Genomic DNA, 17,336 nt, shown 5'->3' on the forward strand with positions numbered 1-17,336 from the left:
CAAACATGATTGTCTTCTAAAAGAATACCTATGCCCTACAAAAAGAAGAAAAAAGAAAAGAAGAAGAAGAACATGAGCAGATTTTATCACAACTTTTTTATCCCATTATTCATCAAATAAAAAGATATATAAAAGCTAATTAAATAAGTATAAATTATTCATAAATATAATTAAATATATTCCATAATTTACACCTATTTAGTTATAAAATAGGGAAAAAGATAGAAAAATGCACCTCCAACTCCAAAAGCCCAGAAACGTCCGCCCAATTCCACAAATCCCATTTTGGTACCATGAGACCAAATTGGGATTATTATGTGAAAGGAAAAGACCACATTGCCCTTCATTTTAAATATTATTTTTAAAATATCACAGCCCCTACTGGCCGGCCGGTCACCGGACCTCTGGCAGCGGCGGTCACCGGACCTCTGGCAGCGGCGGTCACCGGAGCTCCGGTGGTCGGAATTTTTTTTTTTGAAAATTTTTACAACTTCAATATAACGGTTAACAACTTTTGTAATGCTATTAACAACTTCAGTATAGCAATTAACAACAACTTTTCTGGAAAATTCAACAAACTCCGGCGACCGGAAACAATTATTTTGAAAATTTTTACAACTTCAATATAACCGTTAACAACTTTTGTAATGCCATTCACAACTTCACTATAGCAATTAACAACAGCTTTCTGGGAAATTCAACAAACTCCGGCGACCGGAAACAATTTTTTTGAAAATTTTTACAACTTCAGTATAGCGGTTAACAACTTTTGTAACCCTATTAACAACTTCAGTATAGCGGTTAACAACAACAAACTTAGGCGACCGGAAACAATTTTTTTGAAAATTTTTACAACTTCAATATAACGGTTAACAACTTTTGTAAGCCTATTAACAACTTCAGTATAGTGGTTAACAACAGGTTTTTGAGTTTGTTAAAAGCATTACTGAAGTTATAAAAAAGCCACTTTTTGAATTTTTCGAAAAACTTGTTGTTAACTGCTATATCAAAATTGTTAACCGTTATATTGGAGTTGTAAAAATTTTTCAAAAAAACGTAATTGTTAACGTTATACTGAAGTTGAAAATTTTTACAACTCCAATATAACGGTTAACAACTTTTATAATGCTATTAACAACTTCAATATAGCAATTAACAATAAGTTTTCTAGGAAATTCAACAAACTCCGGCGACCGGAAATAATTTTTTTGAAAATTTTTACAACTTCAGTATAGCGGTTAACAACTTTTGTAACCCTATTAACAACTTCAGTATAACGGTTAACAACAGGTTTTTGAGTTTGTTAAAGGCATTACTGAAGTTATAAAAATGTCACTTTTTGAATTTAAAAACTTGTTGTTAACTGCTATATCAAAGTTGTTAACCGTTATATTGGAGTTGTAAAACTTTTCAAAAAAACGTAATTGTGAACGTTATACTGAAGTTGAAAATGTTTACAACTCCAATATAACGGTTAACAACTTTTGTAATGCCATTCACAACTTCAATATAGCAATTAACAACAGCTTTTTTGGGAAATTCAACAAACTCCGGTGACCGGAAACAATTTTTTTGAAAATTTTTACAACTTCAGTATAGCGGTTAACAACTTTTGTAACCCTATTAACAACTTTAGTATAGCGGTTAACAACAGGTTTTTGAGTTTGTTAAAGGCATTACTGAAGTTATAAAAATGTCACTTTTTGAATTTAAAAACTTGTTGTTAACTGCTATATCAAAGTTGTTAACCGTTATATTGGAGTTGTAAAACTTTTCAAAAAAACGTAATTGTGAACGTTATACTGAAGTTGAAAATGTTTACAACTCCAATATAACGGTTAACAACTTTTGTAATGCCATTCACAACTTCAATATAGCAATTAACAACAGCTTTTTTGGGAAATTCAACAAACTCCGGCGACCGGAAACAATTTTTTTGAAAATTTTTACAACTTCAGTATAGCGGTTAACAACTTTTGTAACCCTATTAACAACTTCAGTATAGCGGTTAACAACAGGTTTTTTCAACCGATTGAGCCAACAAATTCTTGCTAACATTATAATACAAAAAAAAATATAAGTTAACTCATTGAAGTTGAACTGCCCTTAATTGTCGCTTTGGGGTTACTCCAAAAATTAACCGAATTAATGCAATATAGTGCAAAACTCGGGTCGTTTCACTTTGAGGAGCCGAAAACGAAATTAAATCCTAGTAAATGAATGCAAGTAACCTAAACTATAAAAAGAGATTTTTGATTTTGAAAAGCTGTTAATTAAATACTACGAATCAAATTGAAATTAAAATACTTTTTTTTTTGTTTTTATATAAAAGTGATTAAAATGAATGGAGATTAAAGAAATGAAAATGAGACACACAAATAACACTGATAAAAATCAATCCTCCAATTCAACAACGCAGGCAATCATCACTCTAAAGGATGTGGGAGTTAAAAACAATGAATTAAGAATTATAACTAAGCTTTTGATCCAACAACCGAGCCACCTCGAGTTGCCACAAAATATTTTCCTAAAATCCCAACTTACTAACTGCAACCAGAATAGTAAAATGGGATTAAGGATGCTTAAAACCAATGCTTAATTAGAACTTTTAAATCCAAAATAACAGAATTAAAGCTAGTAAGAGACTATATGATCCAAAATTCTAAGCCACCTTAGAAAATCACAATATATTAATTCCAAAATCAATACAAATGTCATAACCACAACATTATAATTGAGATCAAAACTATAAACAGTCCAATGTCAAATACTAAGCAATAATCCAGTCACAATAATCTCCAAATATAATCAGATTAAGCAATACAATTATTTTCTAATAATTAGAATAACTATCCTAAGACCTAGGAATTGTTAAACAATTATTAGACAGGAAATTAAAGCAACTAAAACTCCCCTTTGATGATCTAAGCTCCTGCCATTATTGTTGAATTAGAGAATTAGGAATTAGCCACGCATAGCCATGAAAATGCCACAATCAATCCTCTTTTGCGGTCAGCCATGGAAGAAATGACGGAAAAGTGGTCCTCACTGATTCTGTGCGCCGGCAAGGAGAGACGGTGGTGATGGTGGTGAACGGAGGCGCTCGCTCCTCTGGTGTTTCTGCCCAGCCCCCAGCTCGTTCACGTGCGTCTTGCGTCTCTCCTCTGGCTCGTTTCGGTTCCAGCTCGTGAGTGTGTTCAGCTCCGTGCGGCGCGTTCGTGTGTCTCTGTTTTTTCGTCCGGCCGCCAGCACGCTCCTGCTTCCCTCTATCTCCTTCCGCCACTCAGCGTCTCCTCTCTCGTTCAGCTTGTTCGGCGTCGTGTGTGTGCGCTCTTCGCCTTGCTCTGTTTCGTGTGTGTTCGGCGTTCTCCCCGTCCGCCCCTCCAGCTGATGATTATAGAATATTAGGTTGGGAGAGGGCAAAACGTTGCGTTTTGCTCTCCCCTTTTATTATTGTTATTTATTTTTTTTTCTTTTCTTCTTTTTTTTTATTTTTATTTTTAAATCTTCCAAAAACCTGAAAACAAAATTTAAAAATAAGGTAGCATTAATTGTCCTCAAAAATCAATTAGTCACAATTAAACCAAAATATGACAATTTTGCCCCTATAAAATAATAATTCAAAATAAATCAATTAAGGCAAAAAGGGACCAATTAAGCTGACAAAACTCATATAAAAGATACCAAAATATATAAAAATAATTGAGTTTGTCACTCATTTACTCTTGTTCCAGGTGATAACAATAATACATTTGAAAATAACAAGTTCTGATTATAAAATAACAAGTCTGGGATTAAAATTTAACAACACGCTTTTTTTATAACAACACACTCTGTTGCAGGTGATAACAACAATACATTTGAAAATAACAAGTTCTGATTATAAAATAACAAGTCTGGGATTAAAATTTAACAACACGTTTTTTTTATAACAACACACTCTGTTTCAGGTGATAACAACAATACATTTGAAAATAACAGGTTCTGATTATAAAATAACAAGTCTGGAATTAAAATTTAACAGCACCTTTTTTTTTTATATAACAACACATTTTATTCCAAGTGATAACAACAATACATTTGAAAATAACAAGTTCTGATTATAAAATAAAAAATCTGAAATTAAAATTTAACAACACATTTTTTTATAACAATTAATTATTTTATACTTTTGAAAAATAAATTATTTATAACTTATAAAAAGTATTTTAAATCTATTTAATTTGCTAAAAAAATAATTTTCATCTCCAATTTATAATCAGAACTTGAAGTGTAATTTATTATAGATTAAAAATACTTTTTTATTGTTCAAATTTATAAATAAAATTTAGGGAAAATGACAACACACTTTTTTAATTTTTTTATAAAAAATTTTTAATCTATATATCTATACAACTCATTATAAATCAAACTACTTCTTATAAATTATAAATAGTACAATTTATTGTAGATTAAAAATACTTTTTGATTGCTTAAATTTATAAATGAAATTTATCTCTAATTTATAATTAAAAATACTATTTTATTCTTTAAATATGAAAACTATTTTTAATATTTAAAGAATGAAATAATAAATTATACTATAATATTTAAATACTTAATAATAAATTTTAATATTTAAAGAATGAAATAATATAAAAATTTATACTATGATTTATAGATTAAAAATACTTAATTATAAATGCTTTATAATTTATAAGAAGTAATTTGATTTATAATGAGTTGTATAGATATATAGATTAAAAAGTATTTTTTAGAAAAAATAAATATATTAAAAATATTTTTATAAGTTATAAATAATTTATTTTCCAAAATCATAATATAAATAATTTTCTAAAAAAACGTGTTATTAAATTTTAATCCCAGACTTGTTATTTTATAATCAGAACCTGTTATTTCCAAATGTATTGTTGTTATCACCTGAAACAGAGTGTGTTGTTATAAAAAAAAACGTGTTGTTAAATTTTAATCCCAGACTTGTTATTTTATACTCAGAACTTGTTATTTTTAAATGTATTGTTGTTATCACCTGCAACAGAGTGTGTTGTTATACAAAAAACGTGTTGTTAAATTTTAATCCCAGACTTGTTATTTTATAATCAGAACTTGTTATTTTCAAATGTATTATTGTTATCACCTGAAACAAAAGTAAATGAGTTAACTTATTTTTTTTTTGTATTATAATGTTAGCAAGAATTTGTTGGCTCAATGGTCATTTCTAATTTTGGAAAGCATTAGGTTGGGGGATCAAATCCCCCCAACCTCACTTCCCCCCAATTTTTTTTTTTTTTAAAAAAACAGTTTCAAAAAAAAATAAAGGAAGGCTGCCGGCAATGGCCGGAATCCGGCCGCCGACGCCGGAGCTCCGATGCCGGCGGCCGGATTCCGGCGAAGCAGTGGTGTTCTTTTTTGAAAAAAAAATTAAAGAGGGGTATTTTGGTAATTTGGCTATGATTTCATAATTGCAAATTGGAACCGGGTCCTTGTGAGCAATTTTTTAATTTCAGGGTCCCTGATTGCCATTTTATATATTGGGGGGTCTTTATTTGTAATTTCTCCTTAATTATATAAAGTGAATCATGTTGATTAGGACTGAGGGGACACAACTTGTGAATATTATGACTTACTACTTCCAATCCTAATTATAAGAACTAGTTGACTAATTTGAAGAGATTAAGAAAAGAAATTAGGTTAATTATTTGTCATAAATAGATATTATCTTTCTTAAAATATCCTTGCTAATCAAGTGTATTGGCTAGAACTATTATTGTTAGAAGGACTATCTTAAAAAAAATACATAAACATTAGAGACAAAGTGGATTGGGGTATTATATTTAGGACCAAAATAAAAATCAAATAAAGTCTCGTATTAAGTATAGGAGATAGTATTATATATTTTACATGAAGTGATGTTAATATTTACAGGGTAAATGTCCAGTTTTATTCTATAAATACACGGGAGCCGCGTTGCCAAGTAGAGGAAGAGTGGTTGTTGCAGAGATTAAAGAAATCAAGAAGTGTGATTATTTGTGGAGCAAAGGCCATGGACCAGAGGTTGGGGAAAGCTGCAATAGATGGAGATGTTCACACACTGCACGACCTATTGGAGGAGGATCCTCAAATACTGGAGAAAGCGTGTTCAGTTCATTTTGCAGATTCACCTCTTCATGTTGCGGCGAGATCAGGGAAAGCAGATTTTGTAAACCACATCGTAACTCGAATGCCTTCATTAGCCACTGAGACAAACCAGCAAGGTATGATCCCATTGCACGTGGCTTCTTTACAAGGTCATGTCGAGACAGTGAGGGAGCTGTTGAAGGCAAATCTTGATGAAGATGATGGAGTGAATCAGTGCCTTGTGATGGACAGGGAAGGCTGGACTCCGCTGCACTGTGCATCACAGAAAGGCAAAATCATGGTGATGGAAGAGTTAATCAGTAAATGTCCCCAGTGCCTCGAACAAGTGACAGCAAAAGGAGAGACTGTTCTTCATTTGGCAGTGAACGCCAATCAATTTGGAGCAGTGAACGTGCTGGTGGAGAGGATCAAAAGGCTTCCAAATTTTCAGACACTGTTGAAAGCGCAGGACCAAAAAGGCCAGAGTGCCTATCAACTGGCGGCAGCAAAGAGACAGTACCAGGTATACATATATGCATTAAGAAATACTACGTCTGGTCCTAATAAATACGTATAAGATCTAGTTTTGTAGTGTAAATCCCACTACAAACTAGATCTTATAATTGGGACCAGAAGTGTAGTACTCCTCCGGTCCTTATTATAAGATCCAATTTGACTTTTTATTTGGTCCTAATTATAAGACCCAATCCATTTTGTCTCTTATATTTATGCATTTTTTTCTAAGATAATCCCTCTAATAATGATAGTTTTAGCCAATATACTTAATTAGCAAGGATATTTTAGGAATGACAACACTTATTTATTATAAATAACCAACTTAACTTACTTCCTTAATCTCCTCAAATAAGTCAATTGGGTCTTATAATTAGGACCGGAGGAGTATATAATTTGCCATGCATCTGATCAATATATCTGAGTGTTCATGCTGATTGGAATTAAGTGTGGCATCAGGTACTAGAGGTATTGAAGGAAGATGAGGAGGAGGGTGGTGAAATAAGTGAGGAGCGTCAAATAAACGTGGAGGGGGAGGGGAGTGATAACGAAGCATCTGAAAAAGAGAAAAGTAATAAGGAAGGGCAGTCGCAGGAGGATGCAATACGAGTGGCGGCCGCTTTATTTATAACATTGACGTACCAAGCTTTGGCAAATCTTCCATCACTCTTCGTCACAGATGGCAGAGTTACAGCAGCCGGTTATCGATTCTTGTTTGTGAACACCGTGACCTTCCTCCTGTCAATCCGCGTCCTGGTTCCCACTTTGATGCTGGGCCCAAGAATGGCCCCTTTGACAGTGATCGCGTGGTGGCTCTGCGGATGTTACGCCACATTGCTCATTGCTTTAGACCATGGTCTGCCCATAATAACTTTCTTTGCTGCTGTGCTGATAGTGGAGGTTTTCCACTCATGGCCACAAATCAAAGAACGAAGCTCACACCTGGCATATATGTTGGCAAGAAAAATGGCGTCAAAATGAAAATGGATATATGACAAGGTGTCCATACCATCAGCAACCTGAAGGATCTTAGCCAACATATAATTAATTTGTTTTAGAATTTGGGTTGTGTTTGATATGTGGGAAATGGAGGAAATAGGAGGGGAAGGAAAGTTTTAATGAGCTTGATTTAAAAAATTAAAAAAAAATCTTTGCTCGTAATGAGAATGTAATCAAATCTTTTTCTTTTCCTACATTTTATGTCTATGCAAGCATGCCACGTACTTGTTATAACGGGTTGTATGGATTTACTTGCACATCAGTATTTGCTCTAAACTGAATGAAAAAGAATGATTCAGTAAAGCAAACCTTTCATGCCCAAGACAACCGAATGATGAGAAACCCAAACTCATCAAATTTGGATTGTTTAGATATGATTTGAACGGTTTTATTTTTTTAAAATAATTATTTTAGTGGTATATAACTAAAAAAATAGTCTCTTAACTTTCTTTTTTTTTGAAAAATAAATATTTGAAAATTTTGAATTAGGGCCATTCATATTTAATCATCATGATTCAAATTTGATGAATTTAGGTACTCATTCCTCGTAATGAGCACTCAAATCAGGTCCTAAGGACAACATCTTGAAATATTCAGAATTCTCTAACACCTTTTCCTCATTATTTGTCAAAACCAGCTAGTTTTGATGATCATCACGCTTATCGTTGCAATGAGATCTGCATCATCTAAATATAGTTGCAACAATCTAGATCTAAAATTTTCAACTCATAGTTTTTAAAATACAAAAAAAAATCATATTTTGAAAAAAATTTACATTAAATTAGACGAAAGAGTTGTGAATATTTGAAAGAGCTTGTAACTCATCGGAATAATTTACATGATGATAAAGTGATATTTTTGCTACCAAGAAATTGGAAAAAGCAAGAGGAAAACATAGATGGACAACTGACATTATAACTAAGAGTGATCTTATGTGCAACTCGCTTGAGATGCCAATGTACATTGTCTTATAGGCATTGCGTATTGACAGTGATATATTTTGTATTTCTTATTCAAATTGGTTGTGAATATTATACAAGATTATATGTAATTTAAAATCATGTTAGATCATGACATGTGACTTGAAATCTAATAATATCATGATTTTAAATCATATTTTTAGTAGCAGGGAATTAATAAGCGAGGGTGCTGCCTAGCTTGCATTGACAAGTGACGATGTCAAATTAACATATCACATTAAATCATTATAATCTAACAAGTATAAGTAAATGGATGTCAAATTATAAATCTATTAACTGAAAATTATAATAAACAGCATAGCATATAAATTTACATTGAATTTATGTCTGTTTAATTCTCATTTTCTGAGTAGCATGGGTGGGCTTGGAAAGTATTTGGATTAGCCTTTTGAAAATAATTTTACAGCGGTTGAGATAAATATAAAAAAAAAATTTCATCTCAATTTACGTAAAAATATTTTTTCAGCAAAACTATTTCAATAATCCTTGTAGTGTCATCAATTTTTGAATTAGATTCGTATAATTTTTTTTATCCGATCCTTATTATTTGCTTGGTCTTAATATAAATCCCTCCGTTACCGACGCCGTTACTATAACCGAAAGAGAGTGGTTTGGCACTAAGTAAGACGGAGCATGCGTCTTCTTTGCCTCTCTGGTTCTCCCCTGCATCCCCTCCCGGCTCCATTTTTACTAGGCTTACATTTCAGCTAAGCCTTTGCTACCTTCTCTGTCCTTCTCTGTCTCTCTCTTTGTTATTCTCCAGTTTGCAAATTCCGGTATGCAAGGAGTTGTTGAGACTTCTTCAACTTTTGACTGCATACGTTCATTTTTCTCTTTATGTCACGCATCACGAAGCAGCTTTTTTTTTCCTCTTTACTTTTTTCTCTTTGGGCATTGAACAAGTAAAGAGCAGAGTAGAATTGGCGGTGGAGTAGCTCATCATGCCTCTTGGAACACGCATAGTCATTTCTTGACGTGACTGCTTCTTTTTTATCAATTCTCTTCAGCTTCTTTTTACCTTTGCTTTTGCCTTTTTTTTTTGAACTGAACCTTTCCTTTTGCTTTTACTCTCTACCGGAAGCTTCCTACTTCATTCCTTCAATTTTCTCTGGGCACACGTCTTTTACACCTCTCTCTCTCTCTCTCTCTAAACCTTTTTCTTATAATAGTTCTTAAAAAATAAAAAAAATAAGGTATTTAAATACCCTAAAAGTATTTATAAATGAGTGTCCAATATCCGCAAGTGTTTATTGATTCTTATATACTCTGACAGTTTATTTTTAGGGAAAATTGCAAATAAAGACCCCCAATATATAAAATGGCAATCAGGGACCCTGAATTTGAGAAATTGCTCCAGAGGACCCGGTCTCAATTTGCAATTATGAAATGTGTGTTAAATGGCTGAAATGCCCCTCACTCATTTGAAAAAAAAAAAAACCTGTCCGCGCTCTCCTTCCCCCCAAAACGCGCGATAACTTCCTTTGTATATCCCCCCGGCCATTCTTTGCGGTCTGCTGTGTTTATTTGTGCGCAAGAGTTTGTTTCCATTTTGCGGCGAGAGGAGTATTGTGTGAGAGAAGAGTGTATTTGCTGTGAGAGAGGAGAACGGAGTCGTGCTGGAATAGTGATCTATCGGCATTATCAAAGGCAAGGGAAGAGGTAGAGGCATCGTGACAGTCGTGTGTGGCTATCAAAGTTAACAGCGGCATTTGGCGACAAAATCTGGTGGTAAGTTTCAAGCTTTGGTTTGTTTGTGTTCGTTGCTGCCTGTGTGATACATTAACGAGAGGGAAGGGAATGCGTTTAGGGCAGGAACATATATATATGTTTTTTCTGTTGAATATGCTGTGACTGATTGGCGAAAAATGGTTATCTATGGAAGAAGATGGGCGAATGGGTTTGGGTGGGAAGGGAATTAGAAGATTAGTTAGGAGGATGACAAGATTAGTTTGGGAAATGACGACACTTGAATGGGTAAAGTGTAAATTGAATTGGTTAACTATTAATTGATTTGAAGAGATGTTAAAGTGATAGTGTCGTTTAAAATGACAAAATTGAAGTAGGGGGATTGACAAGTTGATAATGCAAAATAAGAATGTGTAATTGACAAGTTGGTAATAGAAAATAACAAGTTGAATATAATGAATAACAAGTTATTGAGCAGTTGGGAATAAGAAGGTTGCCATGGGTTCCTAACAAGTTAACAATAGGAAATGACAAGTTTAAAAATGACAATAAGAAGTTGGGAATAAGAAAGGCGATTATGACAAATGGAGAACTTTATAATGTAAAATAACTAGTTGATAATTGTAAATGACAAGTTAATAATGAGAAATAACAAGCATGAGAAGTAGTTGAGAATAACAAGTTTACTTTGAGAAATTAACAACTTGCTTATATGAAATTACAAGTTCATGTTTCGAAATAAGAAGTCAATGGTGGTGATGTAAGAAGGCTGTTGGTTACAGAATAGGTTGTTAACAGAGGTGATAGTTAGTTAGTAAATGTGGTTGTGAAGGATTGTATGTTGAATATTTTGAAGGAAGAGGAAGATGGCATCAGAAGGAGCCTTTGGATCAAAAAAGGCACACAACGGTTGGTTGTTATTCAGAAGTGAGTTTATGGCCACAATAGCTGACCCTGACATGACAGCCAAACAAAAAAGAGATGCTGCGTCAAATGCATGGAAAGCTCTGGCCGCTGAAGAGAAGATGAGGTACACCGAGGAGGTGAAGAAAAGAAGGCCACAAAAGGGAGAAGAGGAGAAAAAGAAACATGTCCCATCATTTCTAACTCGGGTGTCCCTGAAGGGATTAAGAAAATTACTGCACTTTGTGAACAATAATGAAGACTTAAGGGAGAGGGTTGAGAGGATGGGCTTCGGGAGGCTGTTGAAGGTTGGATTAAAGAGACTACCCCGTGATCTCATCGTGACCATGCTGAGATCATATGACCCGCCAACGCATCAATTTACAATCAGGGGCAAATCAGAGGAAATAGGAGCAGAAGATGTTGAGCAACTGCTAGGAATCCGTCACAGTGGGGAGGAGGTGAAAACTAAAGTTGATGAGAGTGATGCTACGTATCAGGAGTTGAGAAATGAATATCAGAAAGTGTCATTTAGCAAAATACTAAAAAACATTGTTTCAGGGGAGGAGGATCACAGATTCGAGTTTTTATTTGTGCTATACACCCTGGGTACTTTTCTATGTCCGAATTCAAGCTCAGAAGTGAGTGAGAAGTTGGTTAGAGTCATGCGCTGCACAATGGATGACTTTGGAAAGTATGATTGGGCTACCTATATTATAAAGGACCTCTGGAAAGAAATGGGAGACTATGTCAAAGGGTACAGGCGGGGCAATGAAGGGCAGGGGAGCAGCACTGTCGGTGGCTGCATATACTTACTTCTGGTATTACTATTTTATTTGTCATTGTGTTTGCATTTGATTACCGATGTGCATAACGTTAATGTTGTATATATGTGGCTGGCTTGCAGCTTTTTTTTGGTGAGAATTTTAACCTGAACACGCCTGTTGGCCGAGAGTCCACTACTGCAATTGAATACTGGACTGATGAGAAGATAAAAGAATTGGCCAGCAAGGAGAGGAAGAGTGTTAGGGGAATTATGTATGGAGGAAAAGGCAGTGAAGCTGTGACAGGGAAAGAAGAGAGGATAATTGTAGAGTTTTTGGACCCGGTATGTGGTATAATTGGTAAACTGAAGTTTTTATTTCGTAACCTGAACTTGTTATCTGCCATAGTATTGTTGTCATTTCCTATACTGAAGTTCTGATTTGCTATAGTGACATAGAGCTTTGTCATTGTTAAGTTGTAATTTGGCAAACTTAAGTTGTTATTCGCAATACTTATGCTGTGATTGGCCATATTGAACTTATCAATGGGTAGACTGACTTGTGATTTTGTATATTGAACTTGTCATTCGGTATAATGAACTTGTCATCTGCGATACGTGAGTTGTGATATGGTTTACAATGAACTTGTCATCTGCCATACGTGAGTTGTGATATGGTTTACTGAACTTGTAATTCTGTATAATGAACTTGTGATCTACCATACCTGAATTGTAATTTGGTTTACTGAAGTTGTCATTCGGTATAATGAACTTGTCATCTGCCATACGCGAGTTGTGATATGGTTTACTGAACTTGTCATTCGGTATAATGAACTTGTCATCTGCCATACATGAGTTGTGATTTTGTTTACTGAACTTGTCATTCGGTATAATGAACTTGTCATCTGTCATACCTAAGTTATGATTTTGTTTACTGAACTTGTAATTCTGTATAATGAACTTGTGATCTGCCATACCTGAATTGTAATGTGGTTTACTGAGGTTGTCATTCGGTATAATAAACTTGTAATCTGCCATACCTAAGTTGTGATTTTGTTTACTGAACTTGTAATTCTGTATAATGAACTTGTGATCTGCCATACCTGAATTGTAATCTGGTTTACTGAGGTTGTCATTCGATATAATAAACTTGTGATCTGCCATACCTAAGTTGTGATTTTGTTTACTGAACTTGTAATTCTGTATAATGAACTTGTGATCTGCCATACCTGAATTGTAATCTGGTTTACTGAACTTGTCAATATGTCATAGTGAAGGTGTCATTTCCCATAGTGAACTTGTTGTTGTATATACTTACTTGATTAATGTCTTTTACATGCAGGAGCTGAAGAAGTTACGTGAGCGCCTAATGAAGAGGATAGAGGAAGGGCAAAAGATGCTAATGAAAATGGTGGATGAGGAGTTGGTGAAGGTGCAAATCCCAAGATAGGGAGATGGTGGGAAGGGTAAATCAAGAGGAAAGGCTCGGGTTGAGACAGTGCCTACAAATAGAAGTGACTCTGAAGATGATGAGGAGGAGAGGCGCAACAATGATGACACAACTGAGGAAAAGGAGAAGGATGAAGTAAGCAGTGAAGATGGAGACAGTCATGGGAAGGGCGACACAGAGAATGACAGCGACAATGAAGAGATGGAGGAAGAGGGTCAAGGGGATGGTGATGACAGGAGCAAAGGGGAGAGGGAATACAAGGGTGATGCAGAGGGTGACATACCTGCAGCCAGTCCCCCTAGGGAAGTGTCACCCACCATTGAAGGTGATGAGGCAGAAGGTCACTCACCGATGGAGGTATCCCCCCTGGCCATTGTTGAATATGTTGGGCCTGATCCAGAACCTGTATCTGTGGAGGCACAACAACTAAGGAGATCTACTAGGGTTCGGTTCAGCAAGATCAAGTCTCCTTGGTTGGAGTTGAAGGCACAATCAAGAGTGAAGAGGCCTATGGAGCCCAAGGATATTTTTTTTTCAACTTAGTCAGCCGAGCTGTCAAAGGTGATGAGGGTGAGATGTAAGTGAAAATCTTTGCTTATGTGATCTTATTTGTTGACTACATGTTAACATAACACATCTAGTAACTCACTTGAATATGTTTCAGTCCTTTGATCAGAATGTTTGATGAAGACATCCCCCGACGGTTGCTGCATTCGCTTAGTGGAAATAACAGGGTGAGTAACCGAGTGATGTCGTTGGTCTGTAAGGCTTTGGTGCAAGAACAACAGGCAGTTGAAGGCCGAGTTAGGAGGCATATATTTGATGCAGACTTCATGGTGAGGTTTCTGTATTACTAATAGGCTTTGTTGATTTACAAGATTGGAAATGAAAATGACAGAATAAAATGTGTTACAGTGAATAAGAACTTGGTTTTCTGCATTTCACAGGCCATAATGACCCGTGATCCAGCTCGTTGGGATCCTAACCAGCATGCACGACAAATACTTCCGCATTATGTTGGCTACAACATAGGTGACTGTGACTTGATTCTGGGTCCTGCTCTAGTTGGGGAGCATTGGTTCTGTTTTGCATTCGAACCAAAGACCCAAAAGTTTAATGTCCTTGATTCCATGCGAGCAAGTTTACAGCGTAAGAAGACCACCTCCAAGCAGAAGAAGGCAGCCACATATGACCCCCAAGAAATGGCCATCACCGGATGTGTAAGATGTTACTGACCTGTGCATGTTAGATAGGAAAATGACAGTTTTATATTATTATCCTTTTGATGAATATGGCATATGTGCAGAGGGATCGGTTTGAAGACATACTTCACATGGTCAGACCAGATTTTAGTGATAACTTGGAAATTGTCTGGCCTGATGTACCACAGCAGAAAAATTTGTAAGTGTCTACACCCTACTCATGTGATATGTTATTTGGTTGTGTTGGTTTGAGGAGCTGAAACTGTTAGGGTGGTGTTGTGGGCAAGAGGGACTGTGGTGTGCATGTGCTCATATGGCTCAAGAAATGGGAGCCTGATGTTTCCCTTGAATATACTGAGGTATTGACATTACCTTATTTACTGTGCAGGCTGATGTGTCCTCTTTTCGGCGTGAGCTGATGTGGTGGCTGGTGAACCATGATGACAATGAATGCCGTCAGAAGGTGTATGATCTTATCTCACAACCAGAGAAGGGCTGAATGACCAAGAAGAGGAGAACGTCTTTATAGAGAGCATTTAAATTAGGCTGTGACTTTTACTAACTTTGTCAATTGATTCATTTGTTGAAATTGTATGCCAATTATTGTAATGGTTATGATATGCTTGGATTGATGGTATAACAGCACTTATATTTGGAATGACAAATTTCCCTTTAGTCAGGCCAAATGGCCAATGACAAGTTTAGTACGGGTAACGACAAGTTCATTATGGCCAATGACAACTTGTGAAAAGGTTTTCATACAAATTTGTGATTCTGTATTAAAGGTGGCTAAATTTGCACATTGATTCACGGAATGAGAGGTTGACAAAGGAAAATGACAAGTTGACAATGCCAAATCACTAGTTCCCAAGATGTTTTCATGCAAGGGAAAATTTTTGTTCCAATTAGTGGAATTCCACTTACGACAATCACGGAATGACAGGTTCACTAAGGAAATTGACAAGTTGACTAGTGAAACTTACAAGTTCCCATAAGGTTTTCGTGAAACCGAGATTGTCTGTTGAGATGAGTGGATTCCCACTTATGATAATCACGGAATGATAAGTTCACTAAGGAAATTGACAAGTTGACTTGGAAAATTTACAAGTTCCGATAAAGTTTTCATGAAACCGAGATTGTCTGTTAAAATTAGTGGATTCCCACTTATGATAGTCACGGAATGATAAGTTCACTAAGGAAATTGACAAGTTGACTTGGGAAATTTACAAGTTCCGATAAAGTTTTCATGAAACCGAGATTCTTTGTTGAAATTAGTGGATTCCCACTTACGATAATCATAGAATGACAAGTTCACAAACGAAAGTGACAAGTTCACTATCGAAAATTACAAGTTCGAATAATGTTTTCATGAAACGACTGGATTTTCACTACTGGTGAACACAAAGTTACAACTTCAGAAAGGGAAATGACAAGTTTATTATGGAAAATGATAATTTCCTAGAAGGTTTTAATACATTTTCATACTTTTGAAGACAGTGATTACATTGCACATTTCCAAGAGCAACCACTTCTAATCAACGCAGAATGACAAGTTGACATTGCCAAATGACAACTTTACTATGGCACATGACAAGTTCCTATAAGGTTTTGACACATTTCGTTTTCTGACAGCAACCACTTCTGATAAACACGGAATGACAACTTCATATTGCCAAATGACAACTTTACTATGGCACATGACAAGTTCCTATAAGGTTTTGACACATTCCGTTTTCTGACAGCAACCACTTCTGATAAACACGGAATGACAACTTCATATTGCCAAATGACAACTTTACTATGGCACATGACAAGTTCCTATAAGGTTTTGACACATTCCGTTTTCTGACAGCAACCACTTCTGATAAACACGGAATGACAACTTCATATTGCCAAATGACAACTTTACTATGGCACATGACAAGTTCCTATAAGGTTTTGACACATTCCGTTTTCTGACAGTAACCACTTATGATAAACACGGAGTGACAACTTCATATTGCCAAATGACAACTTTACTATGGCACATGACAAGTTCCTATAAGGTTTGACACATTCCGTTTTCTGACAGCAACCACTTCTGATAAACACGGAATGACAACTTCATATTGCCAAATGACAACTTTACTATGGCACATGACAAGTTCCTATAAGGTTTTGACACATTTCGTTTTCTGACAGCAACCACTTCTGATAAACACGGAATTACACTTTGCACATTTCTGACAGCAACCACTTCTGATGACCATGAAATTACAAGTGCACAAAAGCAAATGACAACTTAACTATGCAAAATAACAAGAAGTGACAAGTTCTGATTTCTTTCACAGCAACAAGTTCTTTACAACATTCAATGACAAGTGCACATTAACTTACATCTTCCACTTAATGTCCCTTTGTCCCAAACATAGAAGTAACAAAAATATATGTGCACATCTACTAACATCCTGCTCCCAAAAAATTAAGAAGGATGAACCCTATATGTGCCAAAAAAATTAGTTGTCCCATTTGTAAGTGGAAGTCAACTTGGGTTAGGATTTTTGCATGTCCTCTTTGTATGTCCAGGATGAAGACATCTAGTGCAATGATATATTTTTTTGTTGTGGAATTGTGATTCCTTTCTATTTCTTCTTGGTCTTCCAGAAGGCCTAGCAGTGACTGGGGGTAAAAGCAAGGGTTGAGCAGTAAGATTCTCAAACGTATAGTCATTCAGGTGAGGCATA

General features: G+C 35.4%; 1 protein-coding gene across 1 annotated transcript; it reads left to right on the forward strand.

Moving 5' to 3' along the window:
* Nucleotides 1-5,333: 5,333 nt before the first annotated feature.
* Nucleotides 5,334-7,611, forward strand: LOC114737058 (protein ACCELERATED CELL DEATH 6-like). The gene is made up of 3 exons (XM_028924957.1): nt 5,334-5,401; nt 5,926-6,640; nt 7,090-7,611. The coding sequence occupies exons 1-3, from the start codon at nt 5,334-5,336 to the stop codon at nt 7,609-7,611; spliced, it is 1,305 nt and encodes a 434-aa protein (XP_028780790.1).
* Nucleotides 7,612-17,336: the final 9,725 nt, after the last annotated feature.

The sequence above is a fragment of the Neltuma alba genome, unplaced genomic scaffold (genome assembly GCF_004799145.2).
Source record: "Neltuma alba isolate B1F8T4 unplaced genomic scaffold, ASM479914v2 tig00013402_pilon, whole genome shotgun sequence".
NCBI lineage: Eukaryota > Viridiplantae > Streptophyta > Magnoliopsida > Fabales > Fabaceae > Neltuma > Neltuma alba.